The sequence below is a fragment of the Denticeps clupeoides genome, chromosome 18 (assembly GCF_900700375.1).
Source record: "Denticeps clupeoides chromosome 18, fDenClu1.1, whole genome shotgun sequence".
NCBI classification, from domain to species: domain Eukaryota; kingdom Metazoa; phylum Chordata; class Actinopteri; order Clupeiformes; family Denticipitidae; genus Denticeps; species Denticeps clupeoides.
The window spans coordinates 4193280-4220994 of record NC_041724.1 but is presented as its reverse complement, the minus strand read 5'-3'; the positions used below and the strand labels follow the sequence as shown (position 1 = coordinate 4220994).

At 43.0% G+C, this 27715-nt stretch overlaps 1 protein-coding gene across 1 annotated transcript in view; it reads left to right on the top strand.

Annotated features, from left to right (window-relative positions):
• mgat4b (alpha-1,3-mannosyl-glycoprotein 4-beta-N-acetylglucosaminyltransferase B) overlaps positions 1–27715 on the top strand; it is an 85646-nt gene that overhangs the window by 34731 nt on the left and 23200 nt on the right. Inside the window, exons 2-6 of the mRNA XM_028959638.1 lie at positions 12909–13088; positions 14159–14302; positions 14903–15036; positions 21495–21541; positions 24960–25073. Coding sequence (XP_028815471.1) covers positions 12909–13088; positions 14159–14302; positions 14903–15036; positions 21495–21541; positions 24960–25073 — 619 coding nt within the window. The remainder of the gene's footprint in view (positions 1–12908; positions 13089–14158; positions 14303–14902; positions 15037–21494; positions 21542–24959; positions 25074–27715) is intronic.

The following is a 27715-nucleotide window of genomic DNA, read 5'->3' as shown; positions in this document are numbered from 1 at the left end:
ACGCCGAATGACCTTGTTCTCACACTTCCTGTGTCTGTCTGCAATTTATCGCATCACACTGGCACAGAATGGACATTTTCACATCTCACTGACTCTCTGTATGTTCTTGTCACAACCAATAAGTCAGTGGCATCAAGTTGCCGGGTGAGAGCGGGCTGGGGATGAGGCAGCGTGCCGTGGTAGGTGTCTGAACCCCTTCCCACCCTACCTGACGGACTCTTCCCATGTCCAGTTGCCCATTTGCTGGCATTAAGTGGCCCGGTCGTCTGTGCATTCTGATTTATGCACCAAATATTTCCTGACTGTTCAACAAACCGTGCAAATGGGTCACATGGATTCTCTCCCTCTCTCTCTCTCACACACACACACACACACACACACACACAGCCAACATGAATGCAATTCATAATGCTGCAATAATACATCCATTCATTAATCTTGGTGAACTGGCTCCTCTTTACGTAGATGTCCTGAAGTGACCCCACCCTGTCTCAGTCCAGGAACAATCCCTTCCAAGTTTTGGTTTGGTTGAAATAAAAAATACGCATACATGTATGTATTTTAAAGGTATCATGAATTTTTTTTTTTTTTTGCTTTTATATCGGTCTTATTGGTCCCCTTATACTGTATCTGCAGTGTCTTTCTGAAATTGTGCGTTGTGCAGAATTACAGCCACTTTGATCCAGTCCCACAATGAGATTTCCCAGGGTGCTGCGTTTCATTGTCTTTAGAAGCCTTGGCGGTTGGTAAAGATAATGTTTTAGGGGAGGGGTGGAAAATTCTCTGCGCAGAAAAAGCATGAGATACGGGAGGGAACCTTTCCCCTTATGACGTCATAAGGGGACAAATTCCCAAGCCGATCGTCTGAGCTGCTGCTATCTGAACGGTGAAGAAGAATGACCAAAGAACTCTTTACACCTATCACCATTTCTAGCCACTGCAGGACCATAGACAGGCTGGGGGAACTCGTATTAATGTTAAATCATCTCACAAAGTCAAATTTTCATGTCATGGAACTTTTAATGCATCTGTAATATAAACATTTTAATCTAACAATCTGTAGCTACATTTTATTTCTGTGGATTTGGTCCAGTGCAAAAAGTTCCAGTTATGCTTATCCAGTTATGTTTTCTACTCTGTGCAAATTGGGCTCACAAGCAGAATTCATCTTTATGAGGTAAAGAACACATTGGGTTATTGGGTTAGGGAGCAGACCCCTAATCTAAAGGTTGCCAAGGTGCCACCGACGTCCCCTTGATCAGGTACCATCCCCACACTCTGCTGTCCCCTGTTCAGCAGGGGTGATGGTTAAATGCAGAGGACACATTTTCTTGTGTCACCGTGTGCTGTGCTGCAGAGGAAATAACAATGATGATCACGCCACTTTCAGGGTGGAATCAGGGAAAAGAATCTGGAAAAGATTTGTGAGGAGATTTTTTTTTTTATTTGAATTAGAGCTCATGGGGCAACTGAGCTACAACCGCAGCCTAATTGCGATTTAAAAGCATAATAATAAAGCAGAAGCAGATCTTGATGGAGCTTCCAGTTCCTCCTCCGCACCACAAAAACACAAATACGCTGAAATCTTTTAACTGGCTTTCTGATTTGTGAGTCTAAAACGGTCCCCTCCATGCCTCGTGCTGTCCCAGTGTCTCCGGTTCTGTTCCTCTCCCACTCGCCTCCAAACGGCATCATTACTTTTTATTGAATTCTAAGCTCGTAAGTTCTCCGTTCTGAACCGAGGCTGCGTGATAAAACGTGCACGTTGGTGCTTTTTCACGCCCCTGCGCCACCCACTGTGATGTTTACTGAAATCTGGGTTCTGGGTGGACAAGTACACATTTGTGCACTGGAGTTTGTGTGTGTGTGTGTGTGTGTGTGTGTAGGAGTTGAGTCTGTTTTCTCCTGTTTTCATTTTGGGGCGTCTGGCAGCACTTCTGCAGATGTGTTAGTTCTCAGTTGTGGGCGTGTCATTGTTTGTGTGTGTGTGTGTGTTGAGAGGGGTGTTAAAACATCTGAATGTGGGAAGCTCCTCTGGTGTTAGAGAAACGGCACAAACACACACACACACACACACACACACACACATATATATACACATACTGACACGTGCATTGCTGACCTTTGCAGAATTGATCTCATTGATTTGGTGACCGGAGCAGCATCTCGCCGTCAGTCTTCGTTGTTAAAAGCTGATGGGCCTGAAGCAGCCAATCACAGGGGTCGGCGCTGCCGTCTGATCTTAAAAGAAGTAAACAAGGTCGACCAGGCCTGTGTCTCCATGCGTCCCTTTTCTCATCAGCTCTCCCACCCGCACGAGAGGCCATGTGTTGGAGAGATCAGCGAGTTTCTGCTTCTCTGTGAGGGTTTGGGAATCTTATTAAACTTTTTTAACTGATGCGGGGTCAGTTTTTCCAGCCTTCGCTACTCCCACCTCTTGTGCGTGTGTGTGTGTGTGTATGTATAAGACTGGGCACATTTCAAATTGAAATTGTGAGTAGAAAAATACTTTTTTGCTCCTGCACATTAGCTCTTGCAAGATTTCAGGCGAATTCGGAAAAAAACACATTTAGCAAAACTACAAAAAAACAAAACAAACAAACTGCAGCCGCTCCCAACAATTTAGATGCACAGAACATTTTTGTGCTTAAAATTACTGAATGGAGACACAGTAATTTCAGAATTGTGTTTTTTATTAATATATATATATTTCTTTGGTTCTGCGCAAACTAGTCTGAGAGAGACACAATATCTTCATTTTTTTTTCTTAGTGTTTATTGTGTGCATTTTCTGAGTGGTCTTACTCTTCCCGTCATATCTATGTGTTGTATGCGAATCGTTTCCGTGACGCGAAGAGGTCATGTGACCAGCTGCCTCCGCTGAGTGACGTTGCTCAGGAACAGCTGGATCGCAGGCTCCATAAAACTAGAAGCTGTGATTCAGACAGACAGATGAATCCTTATCCGTGAATTGTTTTTCAATTGCGCTCTCACTTCCTCCGCCAGGGTGTGTGTTCTCTCCTTATTCACATTCAGTGCTAATTAAACCATCAAAGACAGCAGGCACCGACGTTCTAGAAGTTTTATGCCGCTCGTTCGCTGCTTCATGCAAACCTCATCATGCAAACAGACCAACTCTGTAGTTCTGATTTTCTATTCTGCTGCCTTCATCTGTGCCTCCCCTGTTTTCGTAGTGTGGGTGGAGTGTGGTGGTGTACAACATCCAGCCACGCCTGTTACTCCGCCTACTTTATCGGTAGTGGACGGGTCACGAGCTGAAAATAAATGAGGTGAATATATGGATAATCTATGCCTCCATGCTTGTCAGCGTTTGGTTTTTGCACCCAACGGTGTCACTCTACAGCCCTGCTGATGGCTCCAGGCTACGCATTTGCCTCAATTCCCCTTCACCTTTGTGTCACGCACGGCCCTCCCCCCTGGCGTATTCTGATGAAACTGCGGCAATGTGAAACCCGGGCAGTTGGGGAGCAGAAATTTAAGGTCTGAAATTCAGGGCAGGGGGGTGGGTCATAGGTGTAAGGGTGCACACATATGCTGACAATTTATATTCCACTTTTTTGTAATAATACATCCTCTGTTGTCTTGGCAACGAGGCATCTCATATTCCACACACCGCTGTAAGTGGACGTTAACTCTTCTGATCTTAATACAGTGGTTAAACAGTGTATTTAAACAGTGAATGATTGAAATCTTTAAATCTTTACAATTAAGCATTAATAAACACAGCAGAGCAATATAGACCAAACAATGCAATGCACATAGATCTACTGCACATAGATCAGGGTAAATGTGGGGTTCTGTAAAGAGAATCCTGTGTGATTCAGAGACTCGTTTGATAAAGCGCGTGTGCAGTTTGCATTTTCCAAAATAGGGCCTGCCTTTAAGGTCTGTCAATCAAACCGAATGCACCTTCTGTCTGTATTACTGTGATTACTGATTTATGCAGATTTATTTATTTTTTGCCAATGACCTTTTTTCCCCTGTTTTGGGTTTCTAGCAACTCTGACACAAATTAACATCTCCAAAAAGTATATGAATTTGCCTGCCTGAGCGTGCAGTAAATCCGATGGTCCGTCATTTTTACTGTGGGCTTGCTTTTTTTTTTTTTTTTTTTTTATAACATGCACAAAACCCAAATAATTAGTCCCTCAGAAACGGACATTGCTCTCCAAAAATGCAATTGTTTGCGTGTGTTTGGGGAGAGGTCAGCCCACGATGCACATCAACTCGGCCCCCGGAATGACCTCAAGCGCCGTCTGGCGAGAACACAACCCACTTCCTGCTAACGATTATTACAGTACATCAGCAGGCCTGCGCGCGATTAGCGCTGATTAGCGGCGTGCCGATGACGAGCCGCTCATCCTGCGGCGCGATCACCGAAATCTGCGAGCATTCGTTAGCAATTCACCGCTGGTCAGCTTCGCCGCAGAGATAACCCACCCCCTGCAATGATGTTCATTATGTGCCAGTTGCAATTTTGCAACACTTTAATGTACGGATGACGCAATTTGAACATAATAACCCTATAAAAGGGTTCATTTGTAGATTAATTACCAGCGTCAACACAACATTTAGATTGAAGAAGTGCTTTTATATTTTTTCTAATAGCTGAAATAGAATAGAAACACAACTCTCTCTCATCCTCCTCCTTTCTCCCCACTCAGATATTTCCCCCCGTTTTTTTCTCTTCTTCTTGGCAGCGTTAATATCCGTTCTCGTCTCACGGCCGCTGAACCTTCATTTCCTCCTCGTTAAAAAACAGGCCTGTTTTTTTCAGACCCGTATTCTGACATTTCCAGGACGTCGCGCCGGGTCTCTGACATCGAACCCGCCTTCCTTCCTGCGGCCGCGTTTTGCAGTGCAACAGCTTGAATCAGCAGCTGAGTAGGCAACAATAGTGTCGTGCGCGCACACACACACACACGCACACACACACGCACATTCTGTCCTAGTTTATTTAACCAAGATAAGTTTAGGACATGATGAGAGCAACCCTGTTCCTGAGTTAATTTGTAAAGAACGGCAAATGACTGTCCACTTAGAAAGTGTGTGTGTGTGTGTGTGTGTGTGTGTGTGTTGCTACATCTCCATCTCCTGCAATAATCTGATTCCCCGACTCCTTTCCTCCTACCAGCTCGATCGTGAAAATCTATTGATCACGGCCACAAATGCTTTTTCTTTTTTTTTCTGCCCGTATGCGTTGTGCAGATAATGAGGGTAATTCCATCATTCAGGAGGAAATTCGGGCCCTCCGGCTTCCTGGCGGAGCCGCCCTGCAACATTTGAACCCACCCAATGATTACCCTGCCGGTTCCGGTGGCCTGGCGGGGCCAATCACAATCCTCTGTGGGCCGAAAGTAGGATTTGGGGCAATGAGCCGCATCGTTTTACTGATCCTAGATCAGATCTGCTCTGTGTGTGTGTGTGTGTGTGTGTGTGTGTTTGTGTGAGTGCATTTTGTGTGTTTGTATCCATTTTGATGATGGCCTGAGTTTTAATTCTACAGACCATTAAAGGGTAGAAGGCGGACACCTAGTTTTAAAATGTTGAATGTGAGTTTCCTTAAATTTCTTGATGGCTTTGTGTGTGTGTGTGTGGTGGTGTCACACGGATAATCTTACCCAAATCAACCTGGGAAATGGCACAGTGAGGTCAGAGGTCAGATTAGGGCTTTTATGGAGAGGCAGCGTGCTTAAGGCCTTTTTTTATTTTTAAAGATGATTTAGCAACAATATATTATCTTATTTTATAACATTTTAAGCTCATTTTGAGCATCGGGGCGATGATGGAGAAAAACGCTCGTCCCCGGCAGGATGACATCAGCGTGTGATGGCCACTCCATCCGACTGTTGGGATTTCCTCTGGAGTCCGGTAGCAGATCCTGTTTCCTCCATCCACTATAGAGAAACCTGAAGCTTCCAGATACCGGCTGCAGTGAGCTCATCACACACACACACACACACACACACACACACACACAGCTGCTTTTTATCGTTTTGTAAGGACCCAGGGTATATCTATGAAACTTCTTATAAATGTGTAAATACCTAACATAACCAAACCCTACTGAAGGATTTAGTAAATTTTGTTCATTAATAGGGCTTTGGTTTAGCAAAGAATTAAATTAATTGGGATTTAATCTTTTGACTGCCCTAGTAATTAAGCAACGAAAAACTGACTTAAACCGAGAACAATTTCTCTCTGGACCAGGAAAGCCACGGTGAAAACGTGAACGGTGTGAATGCGTAATTGTGTGGAACCTTGGATGAATAATGAAGCTGAAGCAGTGGGTGCCTCACTGTTCGCTAGGATGGTAAATAAATAAATGAAGCTGGTAACCTACGGTGTGCTGTATTTATTTGAGATCGCTAAGCTAATGACTGCAACGGGGATGTGTGGTCTGTATGAGTGTTGTGTCGTCGGCACCCGTGCAGAAAACAGACCTAACCTAACATAAGCCCATAATACGTTGACAACATGCACCGTACAGTTAAAAAGTTTTTTACACAATGTTTACAATCGCAAAAAGAAGAATGTCTTCCTTTAGTAGCACGTGGGCCGGTGGATGGTAGTGTAGTTAGTGTGTCATTTACATTCTGGTGTTTTGTGGAACAACATAGACACCCCAGTTTTAGGTTTCCTTGTTTGCTTTGGTAAACTGCCCCACCAACAGTGTCACGTGCAGATGTGCTTTTCATCCCACATTTGGTCTGTTTGCAGGTGAGAGGTATGGTCTGTGCAAAAATTTCCCAATCTTTCCTGTTTCCTTTTCAGTCCACAGTTCCAGAAACTGAAACACACACACACACACACACACACTATAAGAGGTCAGCAGCTTGTCCCTTATTGTCTGCCCACCCTCAGATATGCTAGTAAATTCTCTTTGTAGTATTTATTATGTATATATAGAGCTATATAGAGACTGGATAGACTTGTCTGTGGAAGGTAATGTCCCATGTTAAAGCTTTCAGGCGTTTTATTTCCCTGCCTCGCTGCCTCCCTCTGGGTGGTTTCATAAAACGATATCATTTCTAATAATGTGTTACCCGCTGTGCCATGCTGACCTGGTCTGTGTCCCCACAACCCGTCCAAATGCCAAAGTTGTTTTTAATCAGTCGTTGCCAACGGAGTGAAAGGTAAAAGGTCACCTCCATTTACAGTTGTAGCAGGGTTTCTTTCTGAAACGAGAGCTTGAAGAACAGGATTTGTGATCAAAGTGTAGCGATCTTCTTGCACGTCGGGAATCTGGTTATTTACGAGATCCCTCTCATCTCCCGAGCTCATTTTGTTCCTTTGTCAGCAGGCTTTTTCTCAACGTTTAGTAGGCCCCAGGGAGTGACGTTTCCACAGGAAGACAAGCTCTTGTTTTCGAGCTCTCTGCGTTCGGGGAACTTGCAGCAATATGCGACGTGTCCTCGGACGACCGAAGTGATGGGAGTGATTGGGAGTGACAAACTCCGTCCGAGAATTAGCCTGAGAGCAGAGGGACAACGCTATCAGCACGCGTGACCCGGTGTGTACCCGTCATAGAAACCCAGTGAACACACTTGAGGAAAATTGTGTCTGACTGTGTGTCTGAATGGTGCTGATGATCACCGCGGGGTTCTAGAACGTTCTATTCTGGTTGTGTGCGATATGCCTTAGAACCCAGGGCACTGTGGCTTTTTCCATTTATTTCATGTTCATGTTTCTCATGCAAATGTAAGCAGAATGGTTTTGGTGGGAAAAAAATAAAAATTATGTAAAAGACGAATGTCACTGAACGCATAATTCCTGACCAACAGCAGTGCCTCAGCGCAAAAATATTACAAATGCATGCATCACCACTGGTATTAATCTTAATGATATGCAAAATATATGTGCTCACTTCCAGTACCTTAATGCAAATGTGAACTTGCACTAATACGGACACAAGCTTTTAAGAACAGAAGTAACATTAGCAATGGTGATTTAATAAAAGGCATTCCATATACTCATTTTTTGTGGAGTATTATAAACCGGACAGTGTGACAGCTCACAGGATAAAAACTGATTCCTCTAAGTAGACAATGAAATAAAACACGTGAGGTTATGTAATTAAAAACAAACAAAAAAATAAGCAAACAAGGCAAAAAGTTTAACGTTTCAAGTCCAAAGTCAAAGACCACTTTATTGTCACCTCACTATATACAAGAACATAGAGAGACGAGATTACGACGCTTTGGAGATTCACAGTGTGCAAAAAGACACAGTGCAAAATGGAATAACACACAACACAAAGACATGACAAAGGACATTGTGGACATTGTGCGCTGACCCATAAAATAGTGCAGGTGGAGACAAACTAGACGACCCAGGCAGACAAGTAGCAGCAATGACAGTATATCGATGTGTGGATGTATTTAGTGGTGTATGATATGCTATGATAATAATGGCAGTAGCAGTGATGTGACATGATGGGACGGCCATAACACAGCAGCACAGTGTGAGAGTTTAAAGTGCAGGGTGTAATACTTCAGATAAAAGTGTGGAGTGCAGCACTGATGTTCAGCTTGGGAGGGAGAAAAATCATCTGCAGATGGTTTAAGGCTTCAGATGTGGTTGAGGTTAACCCTAACCCAGCATTTGGCTAACCCTAACCCAGCATTTCACACTCTTGTCTTCTCCCCATGACCTTAAGTTGGACAACAGGGACTGTTTGATTTATGCGAACACTTTCTTATTATTTCCTCATGTTAATCAGCATCTAAAGTGACCTTTGATGATGACAACAGTGAAAGCAGCCATGAAGGTAAATAGAGGCGACTCAGAACAGATTCATCAAACATACTTCACTTTCACAAATATGTTTCATATGTAAATATATGTAAATATGTTTCTTGCGTTGGATTCTTCAAAATGGCTCCATCTTAGTCTCCATAATCGACAAAGTGAAGGTCTGTCCAAACTTTTGACTGTGTGTGTGTGTGTGTGTGTGTGTGTGTGATATATACAGACCATGAGAAACACAAAGAAAACTATGTTGGCATTGTCTCTAAATGATTCACTGTAACGTGGGAGACTTGTATAATAACCTGTATATTTAGACATAATGGCAGCTTGTTTTGGAGTTTGTTGCGGTGAGGGACTGCATAAATCTGTCCCCTGGGAGATGTTTCTTTGTCCGATTTAATGACGTTTTGATCTCACTGGCATCGGCATGCCAATGATGGCATCGGTTTTACCAACTGCCATGTTAATATTAAGTGTCTCAGTATAGTTTATTGTACAAATAATTAGCATTAGAAAAACTGGCATCAGTCAAGTACCTGTAGCATGGATTTAGTGAACTACTTAATTTGGTTTTATTCGGGAGGATTAAATTTAGGTTGGTTTCCATTCACCTGTGTTTTTTTTTTTTAATTATTAGCACATTTGCATATGATCTATTTATATATTCATTCACAACACTGCGGCTGAGAGAAATAATTTTATATTTCACCCCAGCGCTGTCCGACTCTTTAGTCAGCGCTTACGGTGGCAAAGGGCCTTTCTGCTGAGCAGAGAGGGATTTAACTGCAAAAGCAGAGCCCTCGTTGAAGAGTTTTGTGGATACGTCAGAGCTGGCTTCCATCCCTCCTCGGTCTGGACCTTTAAGGCCATTTCTCTGGTCCCAGGATGATGGGAAAAACCCACTTCCATTCAGTTCCTTGTAAAGCTGCTCATTTTCCAACTGAGCTGCTATGGCATTTGTTGCAAAAAAAGGCATCATGCAAAAGTTTCAACACCCTTGCTAAACTTTGTACAGTTAAGCAAGCAGAAGATGAACTGACCACCAGAAAGCATGAAGGATGACTCATTTTTTATTTTATTTTTTCACTCATAGGTACAACATGTCTCAAAAACTGAAAAGCTAAAGTTTCAAAAGTAATTATTAAAGTGCTTTTGATCAGTAGTACTTTGGTGAGTATTGCGCCATCTCATCCTTGCATAATTCTGTAAGAAAACCTTATACTCAGTGTGTCCTGTCTTTTTCTTGTAGAGGAGCCAATGGCTTTTCGTTAGTAAAATTTACCTGAGAACCAGAACGTACTGCATTTAAATCTACTGCATTGGCAGTCATTGTAATCCCTCCATTTGAACAAGGACCTGATCTGCAAATACAAAAAAAAAAGTCATATACGTAAGGGGCCTTTAATTAAATTAATTTCTTAAACAGGAAGGTTTTTAATCTTGCGTTTGAAGATCTTTAGTGAACATCTAGTGGAAGTTCACTACATCGCCTATGATCCAAGGCAGAAAAGAGTCTAGATGAATGCTTAAGAGATGGTGGTACCAGTGGAGGCAGTGCTGGAGGATCGGCGAGGCCGAGGTGCATGAGAGATATGATGTAGGAGGGTGCTGCTGACCCTTCCTTGAAAATGGATAGATGGATTCAAATAATAAGTATACAGTTTTTTTTTCCCTGATCCATTTGTCTTCATGAGAGCAGTCAAGTCTGTGTGGAACGTCATCACAGCCACACATCTAGTGGCTAATCGTAGCCACTAAACAGGTATGACAATACCTGTTCATGAACAATATTTATTGCCAATAATAACAGGTACGATCTACTTTGCAGACGTACTCCATGTCGATAACGCTGCTTGGGAGGAATTTCTTCTTTTTTCCTACTGAAACAAATTGCATGGTTTTCGGACCATTTTGAGTTTTGCCTTTATGAACACAAACCCAAATTTATAATTTTCCTGCCATTTGGTTCAGCCCGGTTCAGGGCGCGCCCTAAAACCGTATAAAACAGAGTCAGTACACAAGCATGAAACTCTTTTTGCACAACGTTTGCACAGCGCATAACATGCAAATTCTGCAGAGGAACGCGTCGCTGAGAGCCTCTCTTGTCTCCTGCAGCAGGTGTAGGGCCACCAGAGGTTTCCATTGCCAGCACTACAGGCTGAGCCGCTGCCGTCCGCTGCGCCGCGGGATCCTGTTTTCTTTGCTCAGCCGGGGCTTTGATGTGCGCCGCTGCTTTTCGTCTCCAAGCGAGCGCAGAGTGGGTATCTGGCCCAGAAAAAAAAAAATGCCGCACAAACCTGGATTACCACGTGAAACTCAACTGCCGTGGATTTATTCCCCTCCAACCACACCACCACCCTGCTCCATCCTTTTTTTTTTTTTTTTTTTTTGCTAGACAGAAATGAAAATTGCTGTGGAAAGCAGACACTGCCCTGCTGCATCTGGAAAGATTATTCACGGTGTTTGAACAGACCTGTAATTTACATGCACCCATCAGCCATAGTGTTATTTTATTATGGGGTTTATTTACTACGTTATCTTATTACGAAGGGCACTTTGCAGTGGGTGTGGTTTATTCCTCAGCAAGTCAATATTTTGTCCTTGACGTATTGGAAGCAGAGGAAATGGCCAAGTGTACATTTTATATATTTACATTTACAGAATTTTATATATTTACATTTACAGTAGTTACAGGGACAGTTCCCCCCCTGGAGACACTCAGGGTTAAGTGTCTTACTCAGGGACACAATGGTAGGAAGTGGGGTTTGAACCTGGGTTTTTGTGGTCTTCTGGTTCGTAGGTGAGTGTCTGACCCACTGGGCTACTACCACTCCATCTGAGGGACTTTGTGATGTCGTGTTATCTCCAAAGCTTCAAATCTTTTGGGATGTTCCTGGTCTGCAGAGGTCCGGACTCTACTAATGCCTGGTCATTAATGGCTGACCGATTTTGAGAGTTGTGCATATGCATCAGTGCATAGAATAGTTGCTCATCTCATCCTGGTCACCACCTGTTCCATAAACTCTAGCTTCCAGCTCCATACGTGTGTTCCTTTAGTGATCAGAGACCCCTGCTGCTGCGCACATGTCCCTCCCTGTACAGTTTATTACTAAACACTCTTTAATGTCTCTGAATGTGTGTCTGTTTTCAGATAAATGAAAAACTGTACAATCCTTCTGCGAATATTAATTCCCAGCCGTCAACTGAGAGCTTTTTGGCAATTTTTCATATTACCAGAGTCAAGCCATGGACCCTCTGAACCCTTCACAAGCCTTCCATTAACTTAAAGATGCTAAATGAGGCTACTTCATTGATTATTCAATCAACGAAATCATTTTGTTATCTCCTCGGGTAATAAAATATTAATTGCGCTATTTAACCAGTTTGCTTGTCAATGTTTTAGAAAGAGGTCGTCGTAATTAGGGTTATAAATGTTTATTAATGTTGGATCTTGAAAGCCCTGCTGTCAGTCCGGCCTGAGAGCTGTAAAGCGATGCTGCTTTCGGGACGCAAGTTTCTTCCTGGGCCGTCGGTGTTCCCTCCCAATGCAAATCGCACCCTCGATCGATGGCTATCAGTCTGTGGATGAGTGGTATTGATTAGCCTGTTTGGAAGGGTAATGACTTGAAAAGTTTCCCCAACAGAACTGCGGCTTGAAAGCACTCAGCGAAGCCGCTGATATTTTTTTTCTAAGTTCTTGTCTGCACTTAGGCCTCATCCACGTGGACGTTGGAAGTGAACGCCCTCTGAACGACCTACGCGCTTTTGCTGCGTTTCGTAGCTGTCGTTCACTTGACGCCGTTTGATGCTCGTTTGTTAGGAACTCGGATGAAATTGCCGCCAATAAAAGGTCGCATGCAGTGTTTATTTGATGACATCGGAACATGCAGCCGACCGAACGCTGGTGCTGAACGCCCATGTGGATGCTTTGATTTGCTCCAAACGGTCAGTCCACAAAGAAAAACAACTGGTTCAGACGTCCATGTAAAGAAGGCCTTAAGACAAACTCCTTAAATGCAGGAGAAACGGGCCGCCACCTTCATTTGTTTTAGGCCAAGGAAGCGCCTTCCATTAGTTAAACCTGTTTTCTCTTTCGCTCCCTCTCCATCTCTCCGGCCTGTCTGCTCCACTCTCCAGGGGATGTGGTGGACATATACCAGCGCGAGTTCCTGACCCTGAGGGATCGCCTTCACTCGGCTGAACAGGAGAACCTGAAGCGCTCCAAGGAGCTCAACCTGGTGCTGGACGAAATCAAGAGGGCGATCGCCGAGAAACAAGCTCTCCGGGACATCAACCGCACCTGGAGCAGCCTGTCAGGTTCATCCAGTTTTCACCTTGAATATAATTTTGGCTTTCCGATGATAAATACTTTGAGCTTTGTTAAGTTACATTTACATAAATTCCTGTTTAACTTAAAATGCTGTAAAGACTGGATTATTTTAAGTAAAATTTTGGCCAGAATAACCATGATTATGCATTTAGCCAAATTCGAGCAGCCCTAGTATTATGTATGGGAAGCCAGACATTTTAGGACATGGTGCTTCACACGTCCCTACTGTGTCATCTGTTCACTGTAATGTCATCGTAATGTGCTCCATGTCGCCTGTATCAGTATCATCGTAGGAAAATTATTTTTCTTAATTTGCATAACCCCTTCCTGGCCAAAAGTTTTCCTGAGCAATGTGTCTTTGTACTAACTATAAAGGTGCTATTATAGCACCAGACAGCTGGGTTCTTCAGTAAAAATTCACTGTTACCACCTGGATCACATATTCCAAAAATATGAAAATACGATTTATGAAATACGATTTATGTATTGGTGCATTTGTACTGAAGTTTGATGCATGAATGGCTTTTCTGACCTTCAGCCTTTAGTGAGTAGTAACTTTTGGAGACCACAAGGGGCGAAATAACATCTTGCATACAAACATAACATGGTAGCACCGTCTAGTGCGGCTTCCTTAGATATATATTGATTAATGATTGAATCTATCCATGAGTCTTGTGTTGGACGTCTACGAACTTAGCAAACATGTCACACAAACACCAATTGGTGCACAGAAAGCGTCTTGTTTTACAGAATGCGCTGCTTCTGGCCGTGCATGCGAATTTTTGTTCTGTGAGAAGTAAACTGCAACTAGCAAGCCGAATCTGATAAATCCCTCGCTCTTGCACCGTTGCCTGCCTGCTTGTTAACCTGCCGTTTGTTCATTGTGTTTTTTTTTTTCTTTCGGGACGATGCATTGTTATCCGCTCCGGTTGGTTTGTTTACCATGTGGCTTGTTGGTTTATTATCCTTGCGTATTAATTTGTTGTCTTCGTGCGCTCATTAATGAACCCGGCGTCTCTCTGTGTGTGTGTGTGTGTGTGTGTGTGTGTGTGCACAGATGAGACGAAGCTGAAGCTGTGGAACGTGAGCAGCAGTAAGAATGTCCTGCAGTTGCCCAGTGTCTTCCACCATCTGCCTCACCTGCTGGCCAAGGAGAGCAGCCTGCAGCCGGCCGTGCACGTCGGACAGGGCCGTACCGGCGGTGAGAGGGGAAAAAAATGGCCATTTGTTTTCATCAGAAATGACATAATCCCCCGTAATCCCCGTTTTCACATTAAATTATGACTCAGTTGTTCTCTCTCATTTCTCGTTTTTTTTCCCCGTCTTCCCATTCTTTTAATGCATTAACCATCTCATATCCCGGTTGTTTTCACTTTAATCCCCCACTCTGGCTCCATGCCCAACAGAGATGAACTATTCCCGGCTGAGCTGTGTAGGAAAGGCCCAATCGGAAGGCCTCCGATGCTACTGTTCCCAGCGAGGCCATTAACCCTGCCTCTGATTTAGTGCTGGGGTATTGAACTCTTCAAGCAGATTACACGGGTCGGCCAGCAGGGACGCAGTCCCACAGTGTCCCAGCACTGTCCGGTTACCCGCGCCGAAAGAGTAATCGGCGGCTGTTTTATGGACCAGTCGTAAATGTATGTCCACTTGGGACCTCTTACTCTTCCCCACAGTCGACTCAAGGTTGTTCCGCCGAGATGTTAATCTGAGATGGGCAGAGAAAAAAATGTTCATTTGGGATCATGCCTGCCTCCCTATGTGGGTTGTGATTGGTTGCTGTGTCTTGTCTGTCACACAGTGTCGATAGTGATGGGTGTGCCCAGTGTCAAAAGGGAGGTGCACTCGTACCTGACGGACACGCTCACCTCACTGATGTCGGAGCTCAGTCCAGCCGAAAAAGAGGATTGTGTCATCGTGGTCTTCATCGCTGAGGTGTGTGTGTGTGTGTGTGTGTGTGTTTGTTTAAGTACATGCACCGGGATTCCTTTGTCAGACATTGGACCTTCAACTCAAATACGAAGGAAACATTATCACAGGATATATCATGCACTGAAATATTTTTTTTGTATTTCTCATAAAAACAACTCCTGTCCCATGGGTTTGCTGTGATTTACACAGTATACTTGGTAACCATAGCAACACTGGCTCAGGGGAACAGGGGAATGCATGGCTGGAGAAAATATATAATAAAACAGTATAATATAAACACTACTTTCTTGGAGAGCATGTTTATTGGCTTGTATTTCACATTCTTTAAGAAGCACTAGACCAATTATGGTATAAATTTATGATAGTTCTTAAATTGGCATCAGCAGGTTAACATGGTATTTTAAAAGAAATACCACAAAATGTAATTTCCACCACAGTCATTTCCACAACAGATGGACGTGTGTCAAAAAAATATTTTGTAAAAAGTAATTATAGACACCATACAAGTAATTGATTTAATTTTAGAATTTCTATGAAATCCCTTTATCAAATCGGACCACAGTTGAAATCCCCATAAATAAATACCTATTTACTGTTACTGTTCCGTCACTATTGTCACAGTGTTGTTGCAGTGACACTATATAGGGTATGCATCAGATGTGGGGTCAAATGCTGGTTTGATCACTGAGACGGAATTTAAAACATGTTGCAATTTTATTGTGGTGCTTATTCCTCATATTTAACATTTATGCATGTTTAATCTGTGTAGTGGTTTGGTTGTTTTGCATGTGTTTATATTCATTCGGATTATTCTGATTTAGAAAATGTGGACATTTGACGCAGTCTCATTTGCTTACCAATGTTGCCCTGCACATGAGATTTCCTGTATTTTATTTTATTATTTTATTAGTCTCCATGCATTCATTTATGCAAATGAACAAATCGACGTTAAACAATCAGCATTTTAACAGTGTTCTTTGTGACTCAACAGTCAATTTGAGTCAACTTGTAATTGTAATTTGAGACTTTCCCGCTAGTTTATTAACAGCTGCTGAATTGGGCTTGTTTAATTACTTGAAAGCCTGTTGGTGAGTCAGGCTATTTTAGTCTTTCCATATTATGTTCCTGTTCCTGGGCATTGCGTCGTGGTGTTGCCATGGTGACAGTAGCCTTTGGTCCCACCTTGGTAATTTTGATAGGTCCCCGCTCACAGCGACACCCCACCCCCTTCCTTCTTTCCCCCAACTGTAGGCTGACCTTTCTGCTGCAGGCCGAGCTCATTAGTATGGCACAAACTAGCCTAGGAGACATTTGGGCTATTTTGGGCTAAAACTGCTTCCCAGTGATTTTCATTTAGAGGTCAATTTCAAAATGTACATCCTGCATGTGTGTGAGTGTGTGTGTGTGTGTGTTTAATATCTGTGTTGTACCCACAGCATGCATACTGGATTGACTAATGGGACAGAATGCAGCCGAAAGTTCATGTGCAGCATGCTGTGAGCGTGTGTGCGTGTGTCTCATTTAGACGGTAATTAAAGCGCCTCTCCACACATCCAGCAGTCCGAGACCCCTCAGATCAGATGCACGAACAGCCTCCGTTTTTTTTTTCTGACTCATGCTTCGCGAGCCCGTGCCTTAATGAGTGTGTGCGTAATGAGTTTTGTACAGTAAGTGGGATACCTCGTGTCAGAGTCGAGGGTGGGAGGGGCCGCTGCTGGCGTTCTGTGCGGCGGGTGACTGACAGGGTGCACGACAGCGCTGGGTCTCTGAGGCTAATTAGATTTGCTGTATTAAATATTAATCACTCGCTTAGCAAACAACGTATGGATATTCATAATAATACGCTCTGTGTGTGTTTAATAAACTGAGTTCACTTTTTTCACGACCGACAGCTGTTTGTGTGTGAGGCTGATAAATTTGTGATTTAATAGTAAATTATTATTTTTTATTTTTATCTATAAACGTCCTCATGAAGAGAGGAACACAGGAACATTTCTATGGGACATTACAGCTACATGGCAATTGGCAACTCTCATTGTAAATTCATTGTATATTTTTATGCATCAAAAGATCTAGCTGCACGTTATAATAATGAAAGTGAAGTTATTGTCATTGTGACACACTGCAGCACAGTGTACATACATGTTAGACAATGCATAGTGAAACATAACATGCAGACAACAAAGGAGACAGACAGCATTTAAAACCGGTGAAATAAGTAATGAAGGTGTGTGTGTGTGTGTGTGTGTGTATTCATTTATTAATTATATTTGCAGCATAGTGCAGAGGTGAAAGCTCTCTTGTTATTTGGGTATGTTTTGCATATAAACAGGCCGCTTCAGTAGAATCTATGCCAGATATTCTTTTGCATGATCAGTTGAGTTCATCAGCATGATGAGCTGCTGATTTAGATCAAGACCAACTCAACCTCACCAGACCAGGAAAAGTCTGAGAAGCACAGCTGTTGACTTAACCCTCCTAAGTGTTAATAACATGCTTGTTAATGGTTTTTACAAGCAGGCTGGTTAAGGGTTTATTTGACTCACACACAGGAAACGTTCATTCTTTTAAGAGTTTGAGAGGCTTGTGTGAGTGTTTGGTTTATATACGGTGTTAGTTGAGGTGTGTGTTGTGGTAAACATGCTCACTACAGGGTGACTGTCCCCTGACTGCACAGCACGCACTCACGCGGCGTCATCTTTACAGCAGTTGCTCCTTAAATCCAGAGATTCTCTCTCTCTCTCTCCCTCTCTCTCTCTCTTTGTCTCTCTGTCACACCTTTCATCTACTGTGACTCATATTTAAAGCAGATTAATTTCTTTAGAGTAAAACAAACAGGACTTGTTCCGATCTGGACACATTCTAAATAGACACGTTCTTGTGTCGCTTCCTACCGTGGAACATGCGTGCTGTTGTTTTCTGTTTCGTTTATCTGACGCTCTTGCTCAGGGACTCGGTATAGTAATATGGGTTTGACCTTTGACCTTACGTGTCAAATGGATGACCATCAGTCCCCGAGGCTTTTTCATGGACGCCGTTTGGGATCAAAATGTGTCTTTGTGCACATTTCCAGCTCAGGGTGAAGTGGTGCATTCCATCAAAAAAAAAGTGAGGGGGGGTAGGAAGGCGCCACTGCCCTGTATTTGGTGGGGGTCGGGGAAGGAAAAGATGCCCTGAAGGAGAGGGAGGGAGTCTCCTGTTCCCGTTTTTGTTTCGTTTTATTTTTTTTCCCCCATTTCGGTTCTTTCGATCCCATGCTTGTTTTGTCCTTGACATGGGGATGAAGTAATGCTCAAACAAGCTCTCGTCCCTCCTTCCCACCGCCTGTCCCACCCTCTCTTTCCTACAGCTCCCCACGGACGAGGGCAGAGCGCGCATACACACTGATCATGTTTACAGAAGTGTTTTTTTTTTTTTTTTTTTTTTTTTTTTATCCTCCTCCTGCTCGCACTCCTTCATTTGTTCAGAAGAATAGTAGAAGACATGAACCGAGTGTGGTTTTCATTGTGTCTGTGTGTACAGGAGTGTGTCTGTGTGTGTGTGTGTGTGTGTGTGTGTACTCACACACATGCCACAAGGGCAGCCTGCCCTCTGCGTGCCTCACAGTAATGTTATTCTGGCACTTAGACATGGAAATGTGACAGGATATTTCTCTCTCTCTCTCTCTTTTTTTTTTTAGCATGGGGGCTTTTGTTTCCACCCTGTTGCTAATGCAGTCCCTCCCCTTCAGTCTTCCTCTGCGTCTTTCTTGCTCGTTTTGTCCTTCCCCTCTTGCCCACGCTCGGACACTGGCTCTGAGGAAAGTGGGTCCAGGTGCTTCCTGTAGCTCTTCAGATGCGCTTCTTTCCTGGCGGCGTGCGTCTCTTCTCATCAGCTCTGAGGTCGGAGGGGTGGCCTCTGGGACTCATTTTACATTCTAAATAACCACAGCGAAGCAAATGGTTGTTATGGGGTTGTGGGCATAAAATGGATGAAATTATGTTATTTCAGATTAGCAAACCAATTAACTAAACTGTAGTGTAATTAGTTTTTGGATGACTGACAATGGTAGTGATGATGGAGGAGATGGAGACGCCAAGATGAGCATCTGGTGTTGGTGTTGCATGTCTTTAACATGTTTGCATATCTGTAATGTATAGATTTTATAAGAAGGTTTGTTAAAAAAAAAATCAGATGAACCCAAACTGTACTTTTCAAAGGGTCACTGCTGTTCAGTGCCAAATAAGGAAGCACCACTCGATGGAGTTTAAATGAGTTGCCAAGTGATCAAGAGTGATCCTATATGAGGTGCTGCATCACATATACAGGCTGTATTAGTGCAGATGGAGAAGAAAGTAAAAAAAAGTGTACTTGAGATGTTACCAGAGAGTTAAAGAGATCTCAGATTCACAGTGGCACCTTGGTGGTTTGGGATTCGAACTGGCAACCTTCTGATCACAGGTCCGCTTCCTAGGCCACCACAAGATGGACCGACAGGTTGATTATAGCAATATTTTTTTAATTTAATTTAATTATTACCTCACCGTGAGGAAGAAGAAAAATGTCGGATGCTGTAGGTCTGCCTGGTGTGTTTTGATGGTTGTTTTTGGCAGTGCAGAAATATCACATGATACCTATAGAGCTACTATACAGTTTGTTAACTGAAATAATGAGGTATCATTATTAATAATGAGGCAATGGTGGCCTAGTGGTTAAGGAAGCGGCCCCGTAATCAGAAGGTTCGAATCCCGAGCCGCCAAGGTGCCACTGAGGTGCCACTGAGCAAAGCACCATCCCCACACACTGCTCCCTGGGCGCCTGTCATGGCTGCCCACTGCTCACCAAGGGTGATGGTTAAAAGCAGAGGAAACTTTTCGTTGTGTCACTGTGTGCTGTGCTGCAGTGTTTCACAAGGAAAATCACTTCACTTTCACTTTTTCACTTCATCGTTATAAAACACGCGATGTGGTGGGATCGTGAGGGTGGTGCACAGTAATGGCCTTAACCACACATACTTTTTTAGCCTCCGACACATGGGTTTTTGATTTAATCCATGCATACCTGATCATATTTGTTCGATCGTATCTGTTATTTTTCAATGTGAATGTGTTGGAAATAATTTACATTAACACTGTGAATGTTGTATTTGTCCCCAGTGTTTATGTTTTTAGCTTTTTTAGCTTTTTGAGTTGTATGACATTTGCTTGGTCAGGGCTCAATCTATAAGCAATTACCCATGTTAAGTAAAGCAGAAAAAATATACAAAGCTTTAAAACTGCATTAAACAAATGGTCTAATAAAATGTCAAACAATGACCAGTAGTAATTATATGTAATTTTCAGTGTCATCCCTAGTTCCAGGCATGCTTTTTAAGCACCTGAGGCCAAAGGAACATAACATAAAACATAGAAAATATGAAAAACATAAAATGAATGAATATTTATTTTAGGGAGCAGTTTTGGCCGCTGCTAATCTCTATCTGCTGTCACTGAGCTCTTGGTCATGTCTGAAGGTACAAAGTTGGAAATGCACCTGAGTTTGTTGTGAGGGTGTTTCTTGGTTCTGAGTCATTAGTACTTTGTGCAAATAGTCCATGTGGTGTAATTCTGTAAAACAAAGAGATGCTGTATATAGTGCAGTTTTGTGTGTGTGTGTGTTAATTATTTAATGGGATTTAACAGCCTGGCCCAGTGTCCAGAGTGGCTCCTCTTCATTGTGCTGCCGCTGCTCCGGCAAATGGTATCGGCGCCGTGCCTTCCATTATTCCGATTATTTTGGATTGGGCATGGGGGTGAGGCAGGATGAGGAGAGGGCCAGGACATTGGTCTGGTGTGTTGTGCCTGGCCCGATGCCCGCATTCTCCACCGCTGTGGCACCAGCCAGGGCAAAAGGATGAGCCAAGACACACTCTGTCCCGGAGAGGGCTTTATTGAGCCAGTATGATTGCGTGGTTGGTCACAGCTGGAACAACCAGGCATCGTTACAGGGACTTTGCCAGGCACAAGCCTCGGTGGTTCACTTCTGCACCTTTTTATTCGTGTTTGCATTTGGTTAAACGAGTCCTGACCAGCATTAGGCTCGTGCTACACCTACATGTCCCTGTCCTGCCACAGTATGTCAGTCAGCACATTTATATTTAGACTTGCAGTTGTTTATCTGCATTTATAATCGTAACAGTGTCTGACCTGATATTTTATTTTGTGCAAATTCTTCCCTCACAGTATTCTGTTTGGTATAAGAGTGTATTCTTAGCAGATAAAGTCATTTAAATGTATATAGACATTTGAATATTAGCATGTATGACAGAAACATTGTATAGAGTGTTCCACTCTCTATACCATGTATATCAGAACAATGATCTTTCTGTAAACTAGCCTTATTGACCACTTTTTCCCTGCAGGGAAGTTACAGGATGGCCCTAATCTGTAGAGGGGTGAGTTTCGTTCCCCACGTTTTTTTCACACTCTGCCTTTTTTTTCCAGACGGATCAACAGTACGCCAACAGTGTGGCTGACAACCTAAAGCGCCTGTGAGTATACATGAGAGAGAGAGAGAGATGGCAAAGTATACTAATATGCAAGTGAGTGTGCAAAAATCTAATATTTGTTACTTAAAGGAGTTGAGGTGACATTTTCCCCCTTTAAATGTGACCAGTGTTTTTTTTTTTTAAATATGTTAAAAATATTAATTAAATATAATTACATTTTTGTTTGCCAGATGTCCAATGAACACATCACCCTTCTTAGGCATATGCTTATGTACATAGAAAATATGGAGAGCTTTGTGAGCTTATATAAAGCATTTTAGAGTTTTTGAACCCCAAATCAGGTTGCTGATTGGCCCTGATTGGCTCACATACAGTGGCATACAAAAGTCTCTGCACACTTGCTAAAAATGCTGAAAATGTTACTGCGAATAGAGAATGTGAGCAGAAGTAATCAGAGAATTTATTCAGCATCGCCTGACCTTTTTCTAATAATGACTGGGATCAAGCCATAGGTCGATAAGCTAATGAAGGTCTGGGACCATCAGCTAAATATTGGTACCCAAACGTTTGCCTGACCTCGCTTTCCTTTTTGCATGACATGCTGAAAAGCTGCCAGATTCCAGATTTGATTTCCAGAACGGTAGACATGATGTTACATGGTTGAAGACTGGACCTGGCTCGTGCCAGCACCATCTCTGGACCAGCTGTGTTTGTTTTTGCAGCTCTGTGGGCGACGTGTTTGATGGCAGGTGTTGCTTTCAGAAGCAACGAAATGAAACGAACACCCGACCACCACTTGCATGCCACCACACCAAAGTCTGTGGAGCCATATTCTCTATACCCTGCTGGGGCCTGACACCACTTTTGCACAAAAATGTACAGTGCATACCTCCTTGCATTTTCCGGAATACCGCCATGTCATGCCATTTATCAGACACCCTTATCCAGAGCGACTTACAATCAGTAGTGATAGGGACAGTCCCCCTGGAGACATTCAGGGATAAGTCCTTGTCCACATGGACATTCGAAGTGAACACCCTCTGAACACCATATTCGTTTTTGCTGCATTTTGTAGCTGCATTTGATAAATATTGTACTGGCATTTGCTTAACGCTGTTTAACGCTCGTCGCAAGAAATATTGTGCAGAGCATTTATTTGACGCCGAAAACGCTTGGTTCCGACGTCCATGTGAACAAGGTCTAAGTGTCGTAGTGTGGGAGACAATGGAAGTAAGCGGGGTTTGAACCTATGCTTCTGTGGTCTTCTGGTTCATAGGCGTGTGTCTTGCCTATTAGCCCCCCATGCAAATGCAAAACAAAGGAGTTTTTTATTACGAGGAGAAAATAATTGTCATGAAAGAAATATTCTCTGCAGACGCTGAAAATTCTCTATTTTAATTACAGTTTGCCAGTGCTCGCCAGGCACACATTGTCACTTTGGCACTGGCAGAGCATAGTTGCTAAACATTTATAGAAACTGCTTAATGAATGTAATAAATTTCCAGATAAATGGACTTCAAGGTTAGTGATTGGCTTGCTGGGAGAGTAATAAGCTTCAGTTCAATGCGTTGGCACCCCATGGAAAACACAGGTGAAATGCTGGTAATGGCATGAACATTTATAGGATGGAAGAGGCAAAGTTTCGTGAATGAAGTTTGATATTGCAGCGTTACGTTCCATTAGAAAAATCATTATTTGTTTAAGTGACCTAATGTGGATAAAATGTTGCGTGTAATAGAAATGCTGATGTTGGACGTTCAGAGGTGACTGCCTCAAAACATATTTTATGCATTAACCCTTTACCGACCAAATAAAACTGCAGCCCACTCTGCTCTCCTTCAGCGGGAAAACAGGGAAGGCCATGAAGGGCTCATACGACTCATACAAAAAAGTCATTTTTAAAGGATTTTTAATTGGAATAGAACTGGGAAGACCTTCCACACCAGACACATGCACAGATGGAGCTCAAAAACCTGCCATTTTGAAGTCTGCTATAAAGTGCCTCTTTGGTAAATTAAATTCTGTTTATTTTTTATACCTTTTTATTGTAAATATGAATTTGGTACCACTTCCGAAAGAAAACTTTGTAATTCTTGCAAGACTGTGTGCACCCCTTACCCTGGTTTGACCTTCCTTGTCATGGCAGCATCACGTCTCTGACCTGCTTTTATTGGTGAGGTCTTAGGCATGATTGTCACGCATGGGAATATGAAAGTGCTAAAACCACCAGACAAGCAAATTGTTCTCATTTAAAATGAACATGCAAACATGAAAAAATATGTATGCATACATATTATTCCCAAAATTATTAATACCGCCCATTGTCACTGTCTTTGGGAAAATTCAATGTTTGATACCATTCCATACTTGTCCATGCTGTTTTAAAGAATCTTAATAACCCTGATTAATTAGGAACAGTGGATTCATTATACATTTTTGGGATATTTCCAGTCAGAAAAGAACATCTTGGTTAAATAAAACTTAAAGTTTAAATTTGAGAGCGGAATGAATCATTTTGGGCTTAACTATATGCTGTTCCACTGCTACAGTGAATACATTATATATACATACACACACACACCCACACACACACACACACACAGACTACAGACCAAAAGTTTGGACACACCTCTCATGTGTGTTTTATTTTCTTCATGACCATTTACATTGGTAGATTCTCACTGAAGGCATCAAAACTATGAATGAACACATGTGGAGTTCTGTACTTAACAAAAAAAGGTGAAATAACTGAAAACATGTTTTATATTCTAGTTTCTTCTCTCGATGAGCTTCAAGAGGTCGTCACCTGAAATGCTTTTCCAACAGTCTTGAAGGAGTCAGAGGTGTTTAGCACTTGTTGGTCCAGCTCACCCCAAACCATCTGAATTGGGTTCAGGTCCGGTGACTGTGGAGGTCGGGTCTCCACTTTTTGTTAAGTACATAACTCCACATGTGTTCATTCATAGTTTTGATGCCTTCAGTGAGAATCTACCAACGTAAATGGTCATGAAAACGCATTGAATGAGAAGGTGTGTCCAAACTTTTGCAAGTGCGCGTCTCCTTCTCATGGTCACATGTGTTCCAGAGTAATGTTTCCATGAACTGGTGAAAGTGTGTGTGTGTGTGTGTGTGTGTTTGCGGCAATGAAAATTCTTGAACTCTTCCCGTTTCCTTGGAAACGCAGCCTCTACACTGTTCTCTATTTCTGTTTCTGTCTTATGAGAGGAACACACACACACAAAGTATGTTTAATTTTATTACTCCTTTGATTGCCATTACCTGAATTGTTCCCCTATTTTTAAACCAAAGTCTTTCCTTTTTTCCTGAAATTATTTTTTTATTCGCCACTTCCTCTGGGATGGTCATGGATGATATTTTCCTCCCTCTCCCTCTTCCACTTGCTCATTTTCGTTCTGTTTAATTCACTCGCTCACTCTGACTCATCCCTTCTCATCCCCAGGTTCCCGGCGGAGATCCAGTCAGGTCTTCTGGAGATCATCTCTCCTTCTGTTCACTTCTACCCGGACTTCTCCCGCCTCAAGGAGTCTTTCGGGGACCCCAAGGAGAGGGTCAGGTAACGTCCTCGTCCCCCTCCTGTCGTGTTCTCCCTTTTCACTGCCTCCTTCCCTCCTGACTCCTAGGCACTCACATTTTCCCATGAAGCCGTTTGGTCTGTTTTGGTATAAAGTGGAAAAAAAAAAAATACCACCGATCAATTTTGTCCATTGTGAAATAAAAATATCATCACAGTTCCATCATCTTTGACCTCTGAGCAGCTTGCTGAAAGTGTGGAAAACTTGTACGGTCTGAGCTAAAGAGATTCCTGAAGCCTTTATTAATCCCTTCTAACAGTGTAATGCAGCCATGATACGCCCATTGGGTTAACGTTCAGTGTGTGGATGCAATATTAACCTGTCTACTGTAATTTAAAACGACCCTGTGACTGTACATACGCGCACGTAGCGGTTATGAAATTACTGAATCGGTGCTCATCATTTTCCTTGATGTTTTTTTAGCCCTTCCTGCTCGTTCCTCCAGGTTTCTCTCTGTCTCTCCCTCTCTGCCGCTCCCACCTCTCATATGTGTGTAATCCCGGGAGGGCGAGGCAGATTAGTAGTTTTTGGAGCAGATCCACCTGACTGGATTACAGCAGGTTTTATGCGAGTTCCACACAAACACACACACACACACACACACACACACACACACACACACACACACACACACACACACACACACACACACACACACAAGCACACACTGTGTTGTATACCAGCTCCTGGCACGTTGCTGGCCATCGAGGTACATGTTCAAATTGTACTCTAACAATGGCCTGCCTGAGGCAGAGCCGGGATTCCTTTACCGGCGTATATATGTGTGCGTGTCGGGGCCCTAGCTCTTTAACTCTCCCGCCGGCCGCCATAACCCCCTCTCGTTAATTTACATGCGCTGCGCCGTCCCGAGGTCGCTTGAACACGCCCCATCACCCTTTGCTCGCCAGCAGTGATGCCAGAGGACCCTGTGTTCTTATCATCGGGAGAACGTGGAAGCAGGGAGGACCAAGGATGGACACGGAGGGATGGGCAATGAATTTGAGAGCGATAAAGGCAGAGAAGAAAGAGAGAGAGAGAGAGAGAGAGAGAGAGAGGATTAAAGAAAAATCTGTGTGGAGTGGATGACTGAAGCCTTTATACGAGCTTTAATAATCATACGTTTACACCAGCAGCTAATTAACTGCAGCGTCTTTGTGCTTATGTGGATGTTGGCCAGTTTAAGTGTGGATGTGTGTAAGCATGTCTGTAGGTCTCAGTGTGTATGTGTATGTGAGAGAGAGTGTATGCCTTTGTGTACTTGTGTGATAAACAAAAAAAAATTTAATGCAACTTTTGTTGTGTCCAGAGGCCGACTGCATAGGCATCTTGAGGATGCTGCACTTTTATTTTGAAATGAATTGTCAGGGGACAAATATGTATTGGGACTTTTCAACGATTGTGAAGGCCTGACAATAGTGTCAGTACCTGAATTGTTCCATCTGCCGTTTTACAGATTATCTTGAATCAGGTGTCATTGAACTCTGTGGTAGTTGTGAGTTATTTTAGATCATCCTTGATCTTTCTGGAGAGAATTCTGGTAGAATCTTTGTGTTTCTGACGATCCTTTGGTTCCTTCTGTGCTCTGCATGTTTTTTATTTATTTATTTATTTGTTTGGTTGCCACTTGAGATCGTTCTAGCTGAGCATCCTATAATCTTCTGCATTTCTTTGTACATTTTCCCAAACCCAGTCAGATTTTCAATCACATTATGTAGTTCCTCTGAACGGGCCGTATACTTTTATAACGTGCGAATCGATTCCCTTCTTCCTTCTTCCACCAGTTTCTTTTCACAGAATGAATTAATTCCACAATGCTATTATGTTAAATGCATCCCTTTTGAATTAACATGTTAATTATCTCAGAACAAGCAGCCCTTTTGTTTCTCCTTACACTATTGTGTCTAGCCCTGTCCAGGTAGAAACCTCACCAGCAGAGCAGGGGCAGTGGTGGCCTAGCGGTTAAGGAAGCAGCCCCGTAATCAGAAGGTTGCTGGTTCGAATCCCGATCTGCCAAGGTACCACTGAGGTGCCACTGAGCAAAGCACCGTCCCCACACACTGCTCCCCGGGCGCCTGTCATGGCTGCTCACTGCTCACTCAGGGTGATGGGTTAAATGCAGAGGACAAATTTCACTGTGTGCACCGTGTGCTGTGCTGCTGTGTATCACGTGTGACAATCACTTCACTTTCACTCACTTTCACTTTCACTTAAACATTTTTGATCTGGTTACTGATCTGTTTTTTTTGTACACATTTATATAATTTATTCATGTGTGAGAGAAAGAGGGCCTGATGTAACAAGAGAAATTGTTCTGCATTCCGTAAGGTCAGCAGTCATCTTGCGCTGCTCTTTATGGACTGTTTACTTCAGGGCAGAACCTATAAGGCAATTTATACCATAAAAGGCACAGCTGGACTGGACAGTAGCGGGAGAGTATAATGGGTCATGGCAACATGAAGATATTCATTTTCATCCCTATTGCACACACATGGACACACATGCGCTCTCTCTCTCTCTCTCTCTCTCTCTCTCTCTCTCTCTCTCTCTCTCTCTTTAATGCTTGCAGTGTTATGTGACCACTGAGCTGTGAGAGATGAAATATTAACAGAGGTCCCACAGCTTC